A 19,209-nucleotide genomic window follows, 5' to 3' on the forward strand; every position below is an offset into this window, starting at 1 on the left:
TCCAACATGAGTTGAACGTATTCTGGGGCCGCTGGGTCAAAGAATATCTTCCAGTTATTCGTCGTCAAACAAAATGGTTTACCCCTACTAAGCCGATGGAAGTTGGAGACCTAGTCATGGTGGTCGATACTAAGACACGCAACGGTTGGATTCGAGGCAGAGTTCGAGAGACTATACCGGCGCCTGATGGTATCGTTCGCAGGGTAATCGTAGATACGACTAACGGGCCGCTTAGTCGTGCGGTACACTATCTAGCTCCACTGGACGTCTCGAATGATCGTGTAGTCTCGGCGCCTACCGAGATACACCCGGGGGAGGATGTTACCGCACCTGGCAACCCTGAGGCTGCTACCGTCTAATCGATGATGATGATCATCGCAACGTCATCATTAATAATCCGTGCAAATCAAAACAAATACCGATATACGCAACTTCCGCTGCTTAAGTTTGTAATTCGCTAGGGTCGACAAAGTTTTCTACAATTCAGTCCGTTCATTTCCTTCTTTGCCGTGCTCAAGTAGAGAAGCCAAGTATCTTAGTATAGATAGTATCTAGTAGTGAATTAGTGCTCAGCACATGTAAGTACCAACATATGAAATGTAGAGGATCGGTGCTTATAATCAGGTTTAGTATCCCGTAGATACATTCAGATACGCGTCAAATCGTTAGGCCACAACTAGCAGTTTAACACATCGGTTTACTTCGAAAGGTAACTTACAAATTCGTAAAATTTGTGTAATGCTTATTAACCTTGTGAAACACTTCATTAAATTAGCACCACGTTAGGAGCACAAAATCATCTGAAATAATCGAGGCAAATACTGCAAATCGGCACTAAATAGTAAGTCGAACTGAATTCACTATGTAGAGCAAACAAACCTAACCTAAATTATAATTGCAGCTTTGAAGCTGATAAATAAATCTGCTACAAATTAGCGTCGAGTTTAATCGCCTCAACAAGCTCGAAACCCGTTCTGGTGCGTAGAAAGAAGCTTGTTCCGTTCTAGATGATTCACTAACTGTTGATTAATGACTTTTTGCACTATTTTATCAGTCACACTGGAGACACTTATCGGGCGTAAATCAGCGTAAGTTTTCGGTACAGGTATTTTGGGTACCGCAACAACTCTCGCAATTTTCATTTCGTTGGGTACTCGGGAGCATAGTATGGAGGAGTTAACAAGATCCGTAAATAAATCTGTAAAAACACGTGAAAAGGATCTATCTCCATGTATGGCGAATCGAGAAAAACGCGTTTGAAAAAAATACAACCTATTTCAAATCGCTAATTAAAAATAACTTGAAATTTTTTTTTATGAAAGACAAACGATTTTTAGAAGCATCCTCTATATGTTGGAATAGAGGAATATCAATTTTCATGATAATAAATAACACGCTATCGTAGATAGAACCTACTTCACGTAACATTTTGTCTAACATGTTTATACACCCTTTGCTATTTTCTCATTTTTAGCTTAAGTTACAAGCTCGCATTCATTTGTAACTATGTTTTTATGTTGAATAAAGAGTTCAATTGATTATTTTGGATTTTTTTGGCGGAGTAGTAGCGAAAAATGGTTTCGGAGTAAGGGGTGTATATCCATGTAATGGCAGTTCTGGTTTAAGAATGTTTATAGATCCTTTACTCAAATTGAGTTTTTAATGTAACGGAATATTATTTTCTCAAAAGGGTTTTACCGTTAAGTAGTGCAAGTGTTGGCCTATCGCGAGGTACTGAAAATGGTTTTTGTTTACTTTTGGAGATAGATCCTTTTGACGTGTTGGTACAGAAATGCTTTTCTTTTTCGTCTTCGGCTTGCTGGCAGGAGCAACAATAATAATAAATGCGTTTCTTTTTCGTCATCGGTCGTTTGAATGCGATTGCTTGACTACACAGCAAAAAAATCTGAATCCTTAACAACACTGAAATTGAAAACCTCTAATATTACATGACGTAGAACGCGATTTATTAATGTAAATTTACAGATTCAAATAAAGTTGAATCCTTAACAGCACTGAATTCTAATGACACAAATAATACTTGACACGGAACGCGATTATTTGATGTAAATTTACATCACATATGATGAATTGATTGAATATTACACGTCTTAAATATTTTACATGCCTTTCAAATTATACACGTCTGTTGAAGTTTACAATCGTGTAATATTCAACTCGCACTGGAAATTCAATCATATATGATGCTTCTTTTTCGTTACATCATATGTGATGTAATTTTACAAATTTATTTGGTCACACAAAATTATCAACAGCACTGAAGACAATTTTCTTAAAATTACATGACCTGGAATGTTATATGGACATTGAATTTTAATTAAATGGAAATTACTTTACACTGAACGCAATATATCATGTAAAAATATAGCCTGTCAAACTGGCACACACAAAAGTAAACAAAGTGTTGCGTCAAGTGTTGCAATTAGTCGAAAGATGCTTTGAAGAAGTTTTCACGTTTGTAAGTTAGTGGATACTGTTGATTCATCGAATTCATTGCGGCGCTACGGCAGCGGACCCACAGGATGCAACTCTGGGAGCGGCATCCTGTACATAATTGTCCTTCGAAGCTGGCAATCCGGAAAAGTTGCTGATGAAATATGCAAACATTTTCGGATAAAAATTATTTAGTGTTCCCATGTGTTATAAATTCTAATGCCTTCGAAAATCTTTGTTCTTTAGACGATAAAAAATAATTGTAGAGTTCATAGAATTGGATGTTTTACAAATAAATGATTTTTATTAAAACCAAATTGATTTTATTTTAGAGATGAAAATCCGCTATTAAATTGGCTTTGGCATTCCTAAAAGTAACTAAAAAGTAAATCAAAAAAATCCAATAGGAAAATTTTGCCTAAATACAGTGGTTTTAAAATTTACATGACTTTTAAATTACACGTCTTTAAAATTTCACAGGCGTGTAAAATTCAACACACACTGAAAATTCCGTCATATATGATGCTTCTTTTTATTTACATCATATGTGATGTAATTTTACAGATTTTTTTCGTTGTGTGTAGGTTATTATTTTAGCTTCAAATGACTGGGGAATGAATGACTGGCAAATGAAGTGACTGGTCGTTGAGGAACAGTCAAATGAGTTTGACGGACCAAGAGGCTCAACAGTCAAAGTCATTTGACTAATGACGTTTGTGGTACGCTTAAATAGGTGTTTTTTTCGCATTCGATTTTTCTTAATGCGCGACGGACTACCGGGACTACTATTCCCAAACATCCTTGATAGAATGGCAATTTCCAGCATCACAGCATTACACACGCACATTTGTGAGTTAATATTTAGACGGTTAGAAACAATAACTTGAGTTAACATAAATTTTTATATTATCTTAAAGCTTTTTTTTTATTTTTACTTTGCTTAGTAGAAACATATCTAGAAATGGTCGCTTAGATTGTTTTATTTTATTAACCATCAATTGACAATAATTCTAAGGTTCATTTTTTTATTTGGTTATATCTCAATGGATCACATGTTGATCCCAATGATTCAATGTATACAAAGTTTATATATTATAACCAGTCTAGCTCTACTCCACCACAACGTTGAATAATGCCAACCCTGGCCAAGACAGTGGACCAAGCTGTTGGACGAATAAATAGATTCTGCCAAACCAACCGAAGGAGGTAGCAGCTATCTTCTCAAGGTTCGCAGCCACCAGCAAGCCGAAAAATTGATTAAAATCAACTAGCTGATCGATGGATCCCCGATAGTAATCTGTATGCACCCAACACTCAACTTCACCCAATGCATCGTGTCGTGCCGCGAAGATTTTGGCATGAGCGACAAAGAGCTTCAAGAAGGATTAGCAGATCAAGGCTTAAATCGGGTTTATCGTTTTGTAAAAAAGGTTGATTGTAAGGATGAGCCTACATATGTACCATGGTTCTGACCGTTAAAGGAACCACAGCTCCAACTCACGTCTATTTTGGATACATCCGAGCACAAACCAGACCCTATTACCCACGACCTCTGATGTGCTACAAATGTGGCACATCACAATGAAGCTTGTATGCAGTGCGGGGTTGCTGAGTCCCATCCCAAATGTACTAATGATCCATTCTGCTTGAATTGTGGAGGACCGCATCCATCTACTAGCCGTGCCTGTCCCAAACAGTTACGTTCGTTTTCGGAGGAATCAGGAAATGACTTGGACGTTTATATTCAAAATAATATATTTTTCATTTATTATTGTGTTTTCTATCCGAAAACTATTGAACGATTAACCAATTATTGTTGGCAATGATTTTTACTGGAAACGGTAAATCAATTTTACTTGATGTTTTTCTCGTACTCTCGAATAACGTATTCAATTTTCTTGATAGCCAGATCAACTTCTTCATCGGTTAAATTAGTGTACACAACAATGCGAGCAAACGCCCAATCACGAGCACTAATTTTAACACATATGCCTTTGCCAGATGCATCCACCAAACCATCCTCTATTTCTTTCGCTTCAATGGTGGATAATCTTTTTCCAAGCTCGCACGACTTTACTTTGTCCGTCAATATCTGTACCATCAGGATGTTGGTATGCAAATTTGCCAAATCAACCGTAAACAGGGGACTTTTCAGAGTGTAGATGCTTTCAGCAATTCTTTTGGTGCGCTGGTGGTCGATCTTCAGCTTCGGAACGATTTCATCCAAAGCAACGAGTCCTGCGGCTGCCAGGAACCCAACTTGGCGCATTCCTCCACCGAGAGCCTTCCGCAAACGATGTGCTCTGTAGAATGAAACATGATGGTTTAAAAAAAATAACTTGGTTGAGTGAAATTCGTTCTTATTGATTAACGATTTTTTACTTTGAATTTTTTTTATATAAATCGCAGCTTTTTTAATGTCATGCTATTTTTTAAGAGAAATGATGAACAACCCAAATTTGTTAAATGTAAGCTTCAACAGCTTTAAAACATCAAGTTTCATTGAGATCCTGAAACTGAATATAAGGAGCAAGCAAGCACTCAATTCCACTTTATCCCCCCCGACGAATATTACTGAGTAAAGTATATTTTGCATAACAATTTGTGCTCTTTGAGCAAAATTAAGTCAATAAAGATCATTACCTTACAAGCACAAGCAACTCGTAATTAGACAATCAAGAAGTGTTTAAAGAGAGTTATCAAGTCCATTTAGTGAAGTGTGGTCGAAATAGGTCGAAACAAATATAAATGAATTCACAGGTGATCAACTGGTGATCAATCTCTTTCCAATTTTCCATTTTTAAATATCTTTACAGAGATATTTAAAAAAACTAGCTAGGTTCTCAAGTGACGAAAATATTATAATTTTTGAGCACCACGAAATAAGCTATTATGATCTTTAAATCACCTTGATCTATAATGTACGCACTGCAACATGATGTACATATTGTTTCTCAATTTTCACCATCAGAAAATTTTTGATTTTTCACTTTAATCAATTTTAAAACGCGTTTTTATTTAAATTTGTTGACCTGCACAGCAAAAAAATCTGAATCCTTAACAACACTGAAATTGAAAACCTCTGATATTACATGACGTAGAACGCGATTTATTAATGTAAATTTACAGATTCAAATAAAGTTGAATCCTTAACAGCACTGAATTCTAATGACACAAATATTACTTGACACGGAACGCGATTATTTGATGTAAATTTACATCACATATGATGTAAATAAAAAGAAGCATCACATATGACGGAATTTTCAGTACGGATTGAATATTACACGTCTTAAATATTTTACATGTCTTTCAAATTATACACGTCTGTTGAAGTTTACAATCGTGTAATATTCAACTCGCACTGGAAATTCAATCATATATGATGCTTCTTTTTCGTTACATCATATGTGATGTAATTTTACAAATTTATTTGGTCACACAAAATTCTCAACAGCACTGAAAGACAATTTTCTTAAAATTACATGACGTGGAATGTTATATGGACATTGAATTTTAATTAATTGGAAATTACTTTATACCGAACGCAATATATCATGTAAAAATACAGCCTGTCAAAACTGGCACACACAAAAGTAAACAAAGTGTAGCGTCAAGTCGTGCATCAAAGCATTGCAATTAGTCGAAAGTTGCTTTGAAGAAGTTTACACGTTTGTAAGTTAGTGGATACTGTTGATTCATCGAAATTCTTTGCGGCACTACGGCAGCGGACCCTCAGGATGCAACTCTGGGAGCGGCATCCTGTACATAATTGTCCTTCGAAGCTGGCAATCCGGAAATGTTGCTGACGAAATATGCAAACATTTTCGGATAAAAATTATTTAGTGTCCATGTGTTATAGATTCTATAATGCCTTCGAAAATCTTTGTTCTTTAGACGAAAAAAAATAATTGTAGTGTTCATAGAATTGGATTTTTAACAAATAAATGATTTTTATTAAAACCAAATTGATTTTATTGTAGAAATGAAAATCCGCTATTAAATTGTCTTTGGCATTCCTAAAAGTAACTAAAAAGTAAACCAAAAAAATCCAATAGGAAAATTTTGCCTAAATTCAGTGGTTTTAAAATTTACATGACTTTTAAATTACACGTCTTTAAAATTTTACAGGCGTGTAAAATTCAACACACACTGAAAATTCCGTCATATATGATGCTTCTTTTTATTTACATCATATGTGATGTAATTTTACAGATTTTTTTCGTTGTGTGTGGGGCGAAGAGGGCACTTTTAATCAGGACAAGATGAGCGTTTTCTGCCGTATAATCTAGCTGCGAATTCAACTCGATGTAGTCAACTGAATTGTAGACCTACAGCTTCACCAGTTTACATCTGAGGATGGTAAGGTGTCGGAGAGGTAATCAAATGACTAGAGTTCGATCTCTGTTCGAGGTATTTTTTTTTCATTTATCATTCATGATAGATTTTTTTGATTGTTACATTATACGGCAAACAAAGCACTAGGAACATAATGTATGGGCGTGTGTGAATTGTTTTTTTTTTCTACAAACAGACCTAGATTATTTTGTTATTGGTTTGTTTGATGAATCTACATCTCACCTGACTTAATCGAGTTGAATTTGCTGCTAGATTCCCCGGCAGAAAACACTCAGCGTGCCTCGATGAATGGTGATTATACTGCCTCAGGGGGGGGGGGGGGGGGGGGGGGGTTCTCAATATGCCCCTACAGTGTCTGGTTTTCAACGTTTAGCAAATTTTTTTAAAATGCATTTTTAAACGTTTTTATCTAGTTTTTCAAGTTTCAGCCAACTTGGAAATAGACTAGTTTAGTGTTCGAACACGAAACAATGATGTAATTCACATATTATAGCTGTTTTCTATGGTTAAATATGCATTTTCCTTAAGGTGGCCATTATGCCCTTAACTCCCCTACGTATGAAAATTTATAGTTTTTAATACATTTGGGATGCCTTAAAGACCATTACGCATGAAAACACCAATTGCAGAAATTTTTTGGTCTGATAAAACTAATTTCAGTTTTTTTTTAATTCAATTATAATTTTTTTTCTAAAAATAATGATGCTGCATACATTTAAGGGTTAAATAATACAAGCTGAAATCATAAAAATAAATTTTTCGATGAATGTAATTTCAATGTTTACATTCATATTCCAGCACAAGAAAACAAGATTTACAAGGTTTCTTTGATTTGCATTTTGTTGCATTTTAACCCAGACATCTAACTAAATTATAAAAATATTTATTAAAGAAAATTGAATGATTGTTCGAAAAATATTTTTACACCGACAGTGTTGGTATAGCATGAGGAACCTAGTAAAAAATTTGTAGGTAATATTATCAAGCCAATCAGTCATACTGGGTAAAGTTTCTTACGGCATCGGAAAATGTTTAAATTTGTACATTTATTGCTCGATTTTTTAAATTTTATATAAAAAAAAACTTTTAAAAAACTTGCTTAAGATGCGAGAAATTATGTCATCATCATTTTGTAATCATTGAAAGATAACTTTATTACAATACATTAAATTAAAAATTGATTCAGTGTGGCGTTATAAAAAAGTTGCATCTAACCCCGCTGTTGCATTACATATGCCCCGTTTGCCGGTAACTTACACATGTGAAGCATCACATGCGACAAAAAGGAAAAAAATGTGCGTCACGTGACCGGACATTAGGAATTAACACTTTTGATTACATAACAATTACCGCCCATAACTAAACGCTTCAAAAAAACAACAACTATTTAAAAAAAAATCAAATGCAAATCTATTTTACAAAAATAAAACTATTGTTTCAAGTCGATTTTAGTTCAAATATGTACTATCTAGTAAACAAAAACCCTTTATGCACTAGTAGCTCAGGAACGCTAGCTTTGCTAACAGGTGTAGAATTTGATAATTTTTCCGGAAACGAAAAACAAAATATTTTATATCTGGCACAATGTTTTTTCAATGAAATGGTAGAACTTTGATGCCAACATAAAATAGACGTCAGATTCCAGTTGAAAAAAAAAATTACATATTAAATGGTGATTTTGGGAGGTAAATGGTGTCTGGGAGGTGAATGGCTACTTGATGGTATTTCTAAGATACACAACACTTACTCCTTGATGAAATCCTTCGATCCAATCAGCATCGACCCAACCGGACAGGCCAGACCTTTGCTGAGACAGAAGCAAACAGTGTCGACATCCCGAACGACGCGCGCCACAGGAACGTTCAAATGCGCAGCCGCATTGAACACGCGGGCGCCGTCCATGTGCAGCTTGACTGAGCGTTCCTTACATATTTTTGACAAATCCTCCAACCATTGCAACGGTAAAACTTTGCCGCCACACATGTTGTGAGTGTTTTCGACCAACACCAGTGTCGTGTTGGGCTCATGAACATCAAAGCCGCGAAACTTGTGAACCAGTTCGTCCAGACAGAATGTACCGTCCGGTTTATTTTTGATCGTGCTGAGCAGTACCCCCGCAATCTGCGCCGCACCTCCCTGCTCGTAGAGAAACACATGAGCCGCATCTCCAACGATGGCTTCGGTTCCTCTCCTGCTACAGTGAACCATGACTGGACAATGAAAAGCAAAACAAAAAGATGATAAGATAATACAATCAATTGGTTAGAAAATAAAATTTGAATTTGGGCTAACCTGCTAGCAAATTTGCCATGGTTCCGGTCGGCACGAACAGCGCAGCTTCCTTTCCAAAAAGCTCAGCCGAACGACGCTCCAGCTCTAAGACCGTCGGATCCTCACCGTATACGTCATCGCCGACGACGGCTTCATATATCGCCTTACGCATGCTGGCCGTTGGGACGCTTATGGTATCCGAACGGAAATCCACAACGCGTTCGTCCGATTGTACTCCATTTGAGGAATTATTAGCGTAGGACATTTTTTTCAGATCCTCCTATCACTTGTCTAGAAGCAGTTAAGCGCAAATTCAACACCCAAACGTGACCGGCAACAGTTATCAATCGACTGAGGAGAATCGAGCAATCTTTTCAGGGGCTCCTAATTGATGAGACGGTTTGCGAAAAACAATTTGAACGCGTTGGACGGTTAAGTGATACAAATAACATGGAAATACGCATGAGCAATTGTATTTCTCTTATTTCTCTTGATTTGCCGTGAGCCCGGTAAACGTTCAAGAGGTATGACAAAAACAATTATCTAAAGAAAACCAATTTGAATTCGTTCATTTGCAGACAATCGTAAAGAAAATGATTGATTGAAAAATCCACATAAAATATTTTAGACCAATTGACAAATGAATTGACTTGACTCATGAACAAGGTAACAAAGTCAAATGCGAAAAACATTTCACTCTGGAGGGCGCTCTCTCGCAGTTTCTTCTCTTTGAATACTTGTGTGCCTGGTAAGCATTGGCACATCTCAATAGGACAATGTTTTAACTAAAATTTGGAATTGTAAATGCATTTCTTGGAAACGCAATTGAACAAAAACAATTTTTTTCCCAAAAGATAACGAATCCGTAACTGTTTCTCAAACTCTAACCGGTGTTGATCAAAGCTCATTTATAACGATGCTCTCTAATCCTGAGTGGGTACAAATTCAAACATAGTGGGTACAACGCTAGCAACACGTGCAAGCCAAGCAAGCGTTCTCTTCTGTTTAATTTGTTTCCATATCGCTTGCTGAGGAGAAGAGTAGCCATAGCGCGTGCCAGAACATCTGTGATTTGTGCCTGTGGAAGCGTTTTTTTTTTCGGGAAAGCAAACTGCCATTCTTGTCTAGCAGGTTAGAATTATCTGGAAATCAATCATTTTCACTGAGCCATGCTTGACTACATTCTTAGGGAAAAAAATCGTAGCAGTAAATTTTTCCTTCTTCAAGCAAAGCATACAAACAATTATGCGTGACAACGACGTTCCTATATTTCAAACATTCCTGAAAAACAAGCTATGGCAAGTAGGTACGCAGAATATCAGCAACCGAGCGTCTCGATAGTGATTGCCTTCCTTGATGATTTTCAACCTCCTATAGAATCACAACTGATATGTATCAGTTTTGAGCTACACACAACCAAAAAAATCTGGAAAATTACATCACATATGATGTAAATAAAAAGAAGCATCATATATGACGGAATTTTCAGTGCGAGTTGAATATTACACGCCTGTAAAATTATGCAACGTGTAATATGAAAGTGATGTAAATTTTAAAGCCACTGAATTTAGGAAAAATATCCTATTGGAATTTGTTTTGTTTACTTTTTTATTGATCCGATTCAATGGAGTTTTTTCATCTTTTATGACAAAAACAATCTCTTAATGATGCAATTCATTGTTTTATTTATCGACAAGCAAATTTATGGTTTTACACATTTTTTTTAAAAATCACTTTCACTTTCTTCCTAAGTACCGAATCTTATGTATACTTAAGTACTCTATGGAGTAGCGTGGGGCCGCTTTCAGAACCACTTCCGCTGCCGCTTCTTTTCGGAGATACCCGGAACCAACCATATTGACGGACTCAGAAGCTAAGTGCTTCAATAAATGACTTTGGTTCACGACTTGACTGAACACTTTGTTTACATTTTTGTGTTCCTGTTTTTGACAGTTTTATTTTTACATGACATTATCACGTTCAGTGTAATTTAATATTAATTTGACTTCATGTCTTTATGATATTCCGTGTCGTGTAATTTTCAGAAATTTCTTATTCAGTGTTGTGAAGAGTTTGTGTGACAAAAAAATTGTAAAAATACATCATATGTGATGTAACGAAAAAGAAGCATCATATATGATTGAGTTTTCAGTGCGAGTTGAATATTAAACGTCTGTAAACTTCGAAAGACGTGTAAAATTTGAAAACATGTAAAATATTCAAGTCGTGTAATATTTTATTCGCACTGAAAGTTCCGTCATATGTGATGCTTCTTTTTCTTTACATCATATGTGATGTAAATTTACATCAAATAATCGCGTTCTGTGTCAAGTAATGTTTGTGTCATTGGAATTCCGTGCTTTTAAGGATTCAAGTCTGTAAATTTACATTAATTAATCGCGTTCTACGTCATGTAATATTAAAGGCTCTCAATTTCAGTGTTGTTAAGGATTCAGATTTTTTTTCTGTGTATGTATGAAGGCTATCAGATGATAGTCTACTTTTCGCTTTGCGTACACTCAGGCAAATTCTTATTATAATTTTCATAAGATGCATCTTATGAACCGCTTTTTAGAGTGTAAAATAATGTTTCATAAGAGTCTTATGAAATTCTTTCAATTTTCATACGATGTTCTTATGAAAAATAGAAGAAATGGCATTGTGAAAAGATAATGAACACATTCATTCATTGCATCAGTTTTTTTTTTCATCATCACAGTACGAAGCAATCGCCAGTTCATAGTTATTATAGTTTTCCTTCAATATTAAATGTTATTTTTATCTCCGGAATGGTAAGTTTGATTGATTGGAGTGGACGTTTAATATATTAGTTAACTAATATACATTAATTGTTTACTTTTCAGCAAGCTGATCGGCAAAAAAAACGAAAGGACGAAGATTAAGATGCGGCAAAAAAATACTTTGATGGAGCCGTCTGTTGATGCGCTGCTGATGGTGACCATCAATGATTTAATTTTAAACAAATTTGGCAAACAATAAAATAAAGTAATGCTTTCAGCATGAAATATCTAGAGTTTTTCTTATTAGAAAGTGATTCACTGTTTCCATAAGAATCTCTTATGAAAAGCAACAATCTCTTATTGAAGTAGGCGTTCATCTTCAGAATTCATTCGCGTCATAAGACAATCTTATGAATTTCATAAATTTTTCTTATGGCGCCACTTCATAAGAGAATCTTATGGCATACATAATAGTATTTTTCTGAGTGTAGAAGGTACCAATTACTAAACTACTAGCTAATCGCAATGAAGTGCCAAGCCCGTGCGACAGGTTTCGTCAACATGTGGTCCTAGCATTTCTTCAAATTTTCCATTTTAAAACATTCATGATTGTCTATCAATAACAGACATGATCGACAATGATGCTAGGCTAAATGGCTATGAATCAGTCAGCATACGTTGGTATCGCAGTAATCAAACACTCAGAAAAATACTATTATGTATGCCATAAGATTCTCTTATGAAGTGGCGCCATAAGAAAAATTAATGAAATTCATAAGATTGTCTTATGACGCGAATGAATTCTGAAGATGAACGCCTACTTCAATGAGAGGTTGTTGCTTTCCATAAGAGATTCTTATGGAAACAGTAAATCACTTTCTAATAAGAAAAATTCTCGATATATCGTGCTGAAAACATTCACTTTATTGTTTGCCAATTCGTTTAAAATTAAATCCTGCATTGTCACCATCAGCAGCGCATCAACAGACGGCTCCATCAAAGTTTTTTTTGCCGCATCTAAATCTTCGACCTTTCGTTTTTTGCCGATCAGCTTGCTGAAAAGTAAACAAATAATGTATTTTAGTTTACTAATATATTAAACCTTCACACCAAAAACATCAAATCGAACTTACCATTCCGGAGATAACAATAACATTTAACATTAAAGGAAAACTATAATAAAGCTTAGTTCTTTTAGAAATGGGACACTTTCATTTGCTAATAGCTCGTTAACTAGTTATTGGATATTAAAAAATTTGACAGCATTTTGTTGCCTGTAAAAAGTACTATTCGACCTATTTTTATCAAAATTTAAAATTTACGCGTTTTTGAGATATGTACGATGTAAGAGAAAAAAAAAATTTTGCACAGTTTCCTTTAAAGTTCGTCATTATCAAATTTATAGCTGACAAAACCGTTGATTATTCAAAGAATTACTGAGTTTTTGTGGTGGATAAGTATGCAAACACTGTCAATAATGTCCACAAAGTTCAAATCAAGCATTGGATTGAAGCACATGATCGGCAACTACGGTTGAGGATCATCAAGGAAGTCAAGTCTCATATCAGCATTTTTAATTTTCAATAAACGAAAAACTAAGGGTAGATCGCTGAAATGTCCAAAACAATTTTCTCCGATAAGCTGAAAGTGTTGCCTAGTGATGACTCATAGAAATCCAACCTCAAACAACCATTTTTTGATAGTTTCAAAGCTCTTAAGCTGTAAAACCGGTACCGAAAAAAATGTTCAAAAATGTGGTCAAAAATAATCAAATTTGTTCATTTCGAAACAACTGTATCCACTTAAATGCTTCCAGTTTCCAGTTTCCAGAGAAGTATTGGACCAAAAAGTATCAGAAATTGAAGAAGGAGGGTGAAGCCACCTAAAATATAGATTTTACGAAGTATAAGTAGGAGAAACTGATCAATACCATGACTAAAAACCCGATTTAATACACTTAACAGTGGATTGGAGCCTTTCTAACAGAGTTTAAATTATATTTGGAAATATATAAAATAATATAGAATATACATGATAGATTCCTTCCCTCTGAATCATATAAGTATGATTTCAGATATTCAAACACGAAAAATTCCAATCTCAATATAAAAAAATGATGCCTGATACGTTTTTTTGGGGAAAAGCGAACTGGTATGTAAGGAGCTCATTTTATGTATGGAAAGAATGGTATTTAAACAGTAGAATTTCCAAGATTTATAACACGCTGAAATGGTGCCGTGGTAGCAACCAGAACTTTCACGTTGCTGGTCACGGTTCGAATCTTACTGTTTTTTTATGCTTTTTTTTTACTGAATAAGTAAAACCAACTACAATATTGATGGATAGCCGTGACGCGTGCCCTAGCATGATACCTTTTTTAGAGCTCAACCATGCATAGAGGAAAAATTCCCACAAAAGGAGGGGAAAGTAATATGACTATTAAATGATTAATCTCATTCTGTAAACTAAATCTGAAATCTTATTCTGATTCTAAAGTTTGAATTTTGAGTTACAACACTTAGTCTAATATTTGAATATAAGTTCCAATTTCAAATTCCAGGTTGATCTTTAATCCAAATTCTTAATCAGAATTCTAAATCTGAATTCTCAATCTGAATTCTGAATCTGAACTCTGAATTTGAATTCTAAATCTGTATTCTGAATCTGAATTCTGAATCTGAATTCTGAATCTGAATTCTGAATCTGAATTCTGAATCTGAATTCTGAATCTGAGTTCTGAATCTGAATTCTGAATCTGAATTCTGAATCTGAATTCTGAATTCTGAATCTGAATTCTGAATCTTAATTCTGAATCTGAATTCTGAATCTGAATTCTGAATCTGAATTCTGAATCTGAATTCTGAATCTGAATTCTGAATCTGAATTCTGAATCTAAATTCTGAATCTGAATTCTGAATCTGAATTCTGAATCTGAATTCTGAATCTGAATTCTGAATCTGAATTCTGAATCTGAATTCTGAATCTGAATTCTGAATCTGAATTCTGAATCTGAATTCTGAATCTGAATTCTGAATCGGAATTCTGAATCTGAATTCTGAATCTGAATTCTGAATATGAATTCTGAATCTGAATTCTGGATCTGAATTCTGAATCTGAATTCTGAATCTGAATTCTGAATCTGAATTCTGAATCTGAATTCTGAATCTGAATTCTGAATCTGAATTCTGAATCTGAATTCTGAATCTGAATTCTGAATCTGAATTCTGAATCTGAATTCTGAATCTGAATTCTGAATCTGAATTCTGAATCTGAATTCTGAATCTGAATTCTGAATCTGAATTCTTAATCTTGTAAATCTCATTTTGATTGTTTTGCATCACACGGTTTTCAACATTGAAATTTCTTTCATCCAAATTTTTTTTTATGATTTCGGATTTTACAACTTTTAATAGTATGGTTTTACCCCTAAAAGTATGCAGCAAACTTAATTTCAGAAAAATTGTGAAAAAAAGTTTTCACAAAACAAAATCGTGTTTTCATGCGTAATGATCTTTAAGTCATCGCAAATTTATCAAAAACTGTGCAAATTGGTATTCTTGGAGAAACAATTCCAGAATTGAAAATTGATAAAGTGAGGAGAAATTTTACGGATGATGAAAAGAGCGAAAGAACATTTTTGCAAGGAAAATTTATTAACGTACACCATACTTTACCTCGCAACATCCAGCTTCATCAATTTTTAATTCTGATATTCTTTCTCCATGAATCTAAATTTTTCACCGATATGCCGAAAATAAATTTACAAAAATTCTGAATCTGAATTCTGAATCTGAATTCTGATTCTGAATTCTGAATCTGAATTCTGAATCTGAATTCTGAATCTGAATTCTGATTCTGAATTCTGAATCTGAATTCTGAATCTGAATTCTTAATCTGAATTCTGAATCTGCATTCTGAATCTGAATTCTGAATCTGAATTCTGAATCTGAATTCTGAATCTGAATTCTGAATCTGAATTCTGAATCTGAATTCTGAATCTGAATTCTGAATCTGAATCTGAATTCTGAATCTGAATTCTGAATCTGAATTCTGAATCTGAATTCTGAATCTGAATTCTGAATCTGAATTCTGAATCTGAATTCTGAATCTGAATTCTGAATCTGAATTCTGAATCTGAATTCTGAATCTGAATTCTGAATCTGAATTCTGAATCTGAATTCTGAATCTGAATTCTGAATCTGAATTCTGAATCTGAATTCTGAATCTGAATTCTGAATCTGAATTCTGAATCTGAATTCTGAATCTGAATTCTGAATCTGAATTCTGAATCTGAATTCTGAATCTGAATTCTGAATCTGAATTCTGAATCTGAATTCTGAATCTGAATTCTGAATCTGAATTCTGAATCTGAATTCTGAATCTGAATTCTGAATCTGAATTCTGAATCTGAATTCTGAATCTGAATTCTGAATCTGAATTCTGAATCTGAATTCTGAATCTGAATTCTGAATCTGAATTCTGAATCTGAATTCTTAATCTGAATTCTGAATCTGAATTCTGAATCTAAATTCTGAATCTGAATATGAGTTCTGAATCTGAATTTTGAATTCTGAATTTTGAATCCTGAATTCTGATTCCTAAACCTGTATCCTGAATTTGAAAACTGAATCTGAATTCTGCATCTGAAATTGAATCTAAATTATGTATGAGTATGTAGAAATGAAAAAAAAAACATAAATTCATTCTTCAACACGAGTAAAAAAAACGAGGGTCATAAGATCTTCATATAAATTCCCCCCCAACGCAGTTTCCTGTACGGCTCTGCATTTTGTTGACACCCGGCATGGCTTTAGACACTATAATTTCATAAATGAAATTATAATGTCTATAGGCATGGCGGACTCTGAAGGAAACGCCCATCCGCCATTTGCTGCATTGAAAAGCAAGAAGTGTAAGATATAAACACTGTTGCCGTATTTGCCCCAGCAGACTGAGAAACTGCCCAGACCACGGTGCGTCTTAGTAATGCCTTTTACCTATTTGAGTTTGAGCCGCTTTCAATCAAGCGTGCCGATGGTTTATTGGATAGCGCTTGCAACTTGGGATCTGAAGGGTTTTGGTTCAATTCTCGAGTTAATAAAAATATTATTTTTTTATTTTGATTATCTTCAATTTATAAATGATTGCTGGTGCTGCTGCTTCGAGGCGCCACTAGCAACTTTTTTTTATGCCATAATAAGTATGATATGTATTTGGTAAAGAAAACGGTTTCAACTATTTTGTTTTTTTCCCGTTTTTGAAAGGGTTGTGTAGAAAAAAAAATGCATTCTTTTGAGACTAAAATCATTTTAATTGTGCAGCCCAGTTTCGCAAAAACGTTCTAGACATTTTTAAAATGGCACATACAAATCCACGGACATCAACAGAACTCGTCGAGCTGAGTCGATAGGTACCTATAAAGGTATGTCTAAGACCCATAATTAATGATCTCTCAAATCGACCGATAACCAAACCTTTCTGTTAGAAAGGCAAAAATGATGCCTGATACGTTTTTTTGGGGAAAAGCGAACTGGTATGTAAGGAGCTCATTTTATGTATGGAAAGAATGGTATTTAAACAGTAGAATTTCCAAGATTTATAACACGCTGAAATGGTGCCGTGGTAGCAACCAGAACTTTCACGTTGCTGGTCACGGTTCGAATCTTACTGTTTTTTTATGCTTTTTTTTTACTGAATAAGTAAAACCAACTACAATATTGATGGATAGCCGTGACGCGTGCCCTAGCATGATACCTTTTTTAGAGCTCAACCATGCATAGAGGAAAAATTCCCACAAAAGGAGGGGAAAGTAATATGACTATTAAATGATTAATCTCATTCTGTAAACTAAATCTGAAATCTTATTCTGATTCTAAAGTTTGAATTTTGAGTTACAACACTTAGTCTAATATTTGAATATAAGTTCCAATTTCAAATTCCAGGTTGATCTTTAATCCAAATTCTTAATCAGAATTCTAAATCTGAATTCTCAATCTGAATTCTGAATCTGAACTCTGAATTTGAATTCTAAATCTGTATTCTGAATCTGAATTCTGAATCTGAATTCTGAATCTGAATTCTGAATCTGAATTCTGAATCTGAATTCTGAATCTGAGTTCTGAATCTGAATTCTGAATCTGAATTCTGAATCTGAATTCTGAATTCTGAATCTGAATTCTGAATCTTAATTCTGAATCTGAATTCTGAATCTGAATTCTGAATCTGAATTCTGAATCTGAATTCTGAATCTGAATTCTGAATCTGAATTCTGAATCTAAATTCTGAATCTGAATTCTGAATCTGAATTCTGAATCTGAATTCTGAATCTGAATTCTGAATCTGAATTCTGAATCTGAATTCTGAATCTGAATTCTGAATCTGAATTCTGAATCTGAATTCTGAATCTGAATTCTGAATCGGAATTCTGAATCTGAATTCTGAATCTGAATTCTGAATATGAATTCTGAATCTGAATTCTGGATCTGAATTCTGAATCTGAATTCTGAATCTGAATTCTGAATCTGAATTCTGAATCTGAATTCTGAATCTGAATTCTGAATCTGAATTCTGAATCTGAATTCTGAATCTGAATTCTGAATCTGAATTCTGAATCTGAATTCTGAATCTGAATTCTGAATCTGAATTCTGAATCTGAATTCTGAATCTGAATTCTGAATCTGAATTCTGAATCTGAATTCTGAATCTGAATTCTTAATCTTGTAAATCTCATTTTGATTGTTTTGCATCACACGGTTTTCAACATTGAAATTTCTTTCATCCAAATTTTTTTTTATGATTTCGGATTTTACAACTTTTAATAGTATGGTTTTACCCCTAAAAGTATGCAGCAAACTTAATTTCAGAAAAATTGTGAAAAAAAGTTTTCACAAAACAAAATCGTGTTTTCATGCGTAATGATCTTTAAGTCATCGCAAATTTATCAAAAACTGTGCAAATTGGTATTCTTGGAGAAACAATTCCAGAATTGAAAATTGATAAAGTGAGGAGAAATTTTACGGATGATGAAAAGAGCGAAAGAACATTTTTGCAAGGAAAATTTATTAACGTACACCATACTTTACCTCGCAACATCCAGCTTCATCAATTTTTAATTCTGATATTCTTTCTCCATGAATCTAAATTTTTCACCGATATGCCGAAAATAAATTTACAAAAATTCTGAATCTGAATTCTGAATCTGAATTCTGATTCTGAATTCTGAATCTGAATTCTGAATCTGAATTCTGAATCTGAATTCTGATTCTGAATTCTGAATCTGAATTCTGAATCTGAATTCTGAATCTGAATTCTGAATCTGAATTCTGAATCTGAATTCTGAATCTGAATTCTGAATCTGAATTCTGAATCTGAATTCTGAATCTGA

The 19,209-nt window shown here is 34.3% G+C and overlaps 1 protein-coding gene across 1 annotated transcript; it reads right to left on the bottom strand.

Moving 5' to 3' along the window:
- Positions 1-4,223: 4,223 nt before the first annotated feature.
- LOC129738680 (uncharacterized) lies at positions 4,224-9,469 on the bottom strand. The gene is made up of 3 exons (XM_055729935.1): positions 9,106-9,469; positions 8,561-9,023; positions 4,224-4,757 (listed from the first exon to the last, which is right to left on the bottom strand). Exons 1-3 carry the CDS (start codon positions 9,347-9,349, stop codon positions 4,307-4,309), a joined length of 1,158 nt encoding a protein of 385 aa, XP_055585910.1. The 5' UTR covers positions 9,350-9,469; the 3' UTR covers positions 4,224-4,306.
- Between the last annotated feature and the right edge of the window lie 9,740 nt (positions 9,470-19,209).

This window comes from Uranotaenia lowii, chromosome 1 (genome assembly GCF_029784155.1).
Source record: "Uranotaenia lowii strain MFRU-FL chromosome 1, ASM2978415v1, whole genome shotgun sequence".
Taxonomy (NCBI): Eukaryota; Metazoa; Arthropoda; class Insecta; order Diptera; family Culicidae; genus Uranotaenia; species Uranotaenia lowii.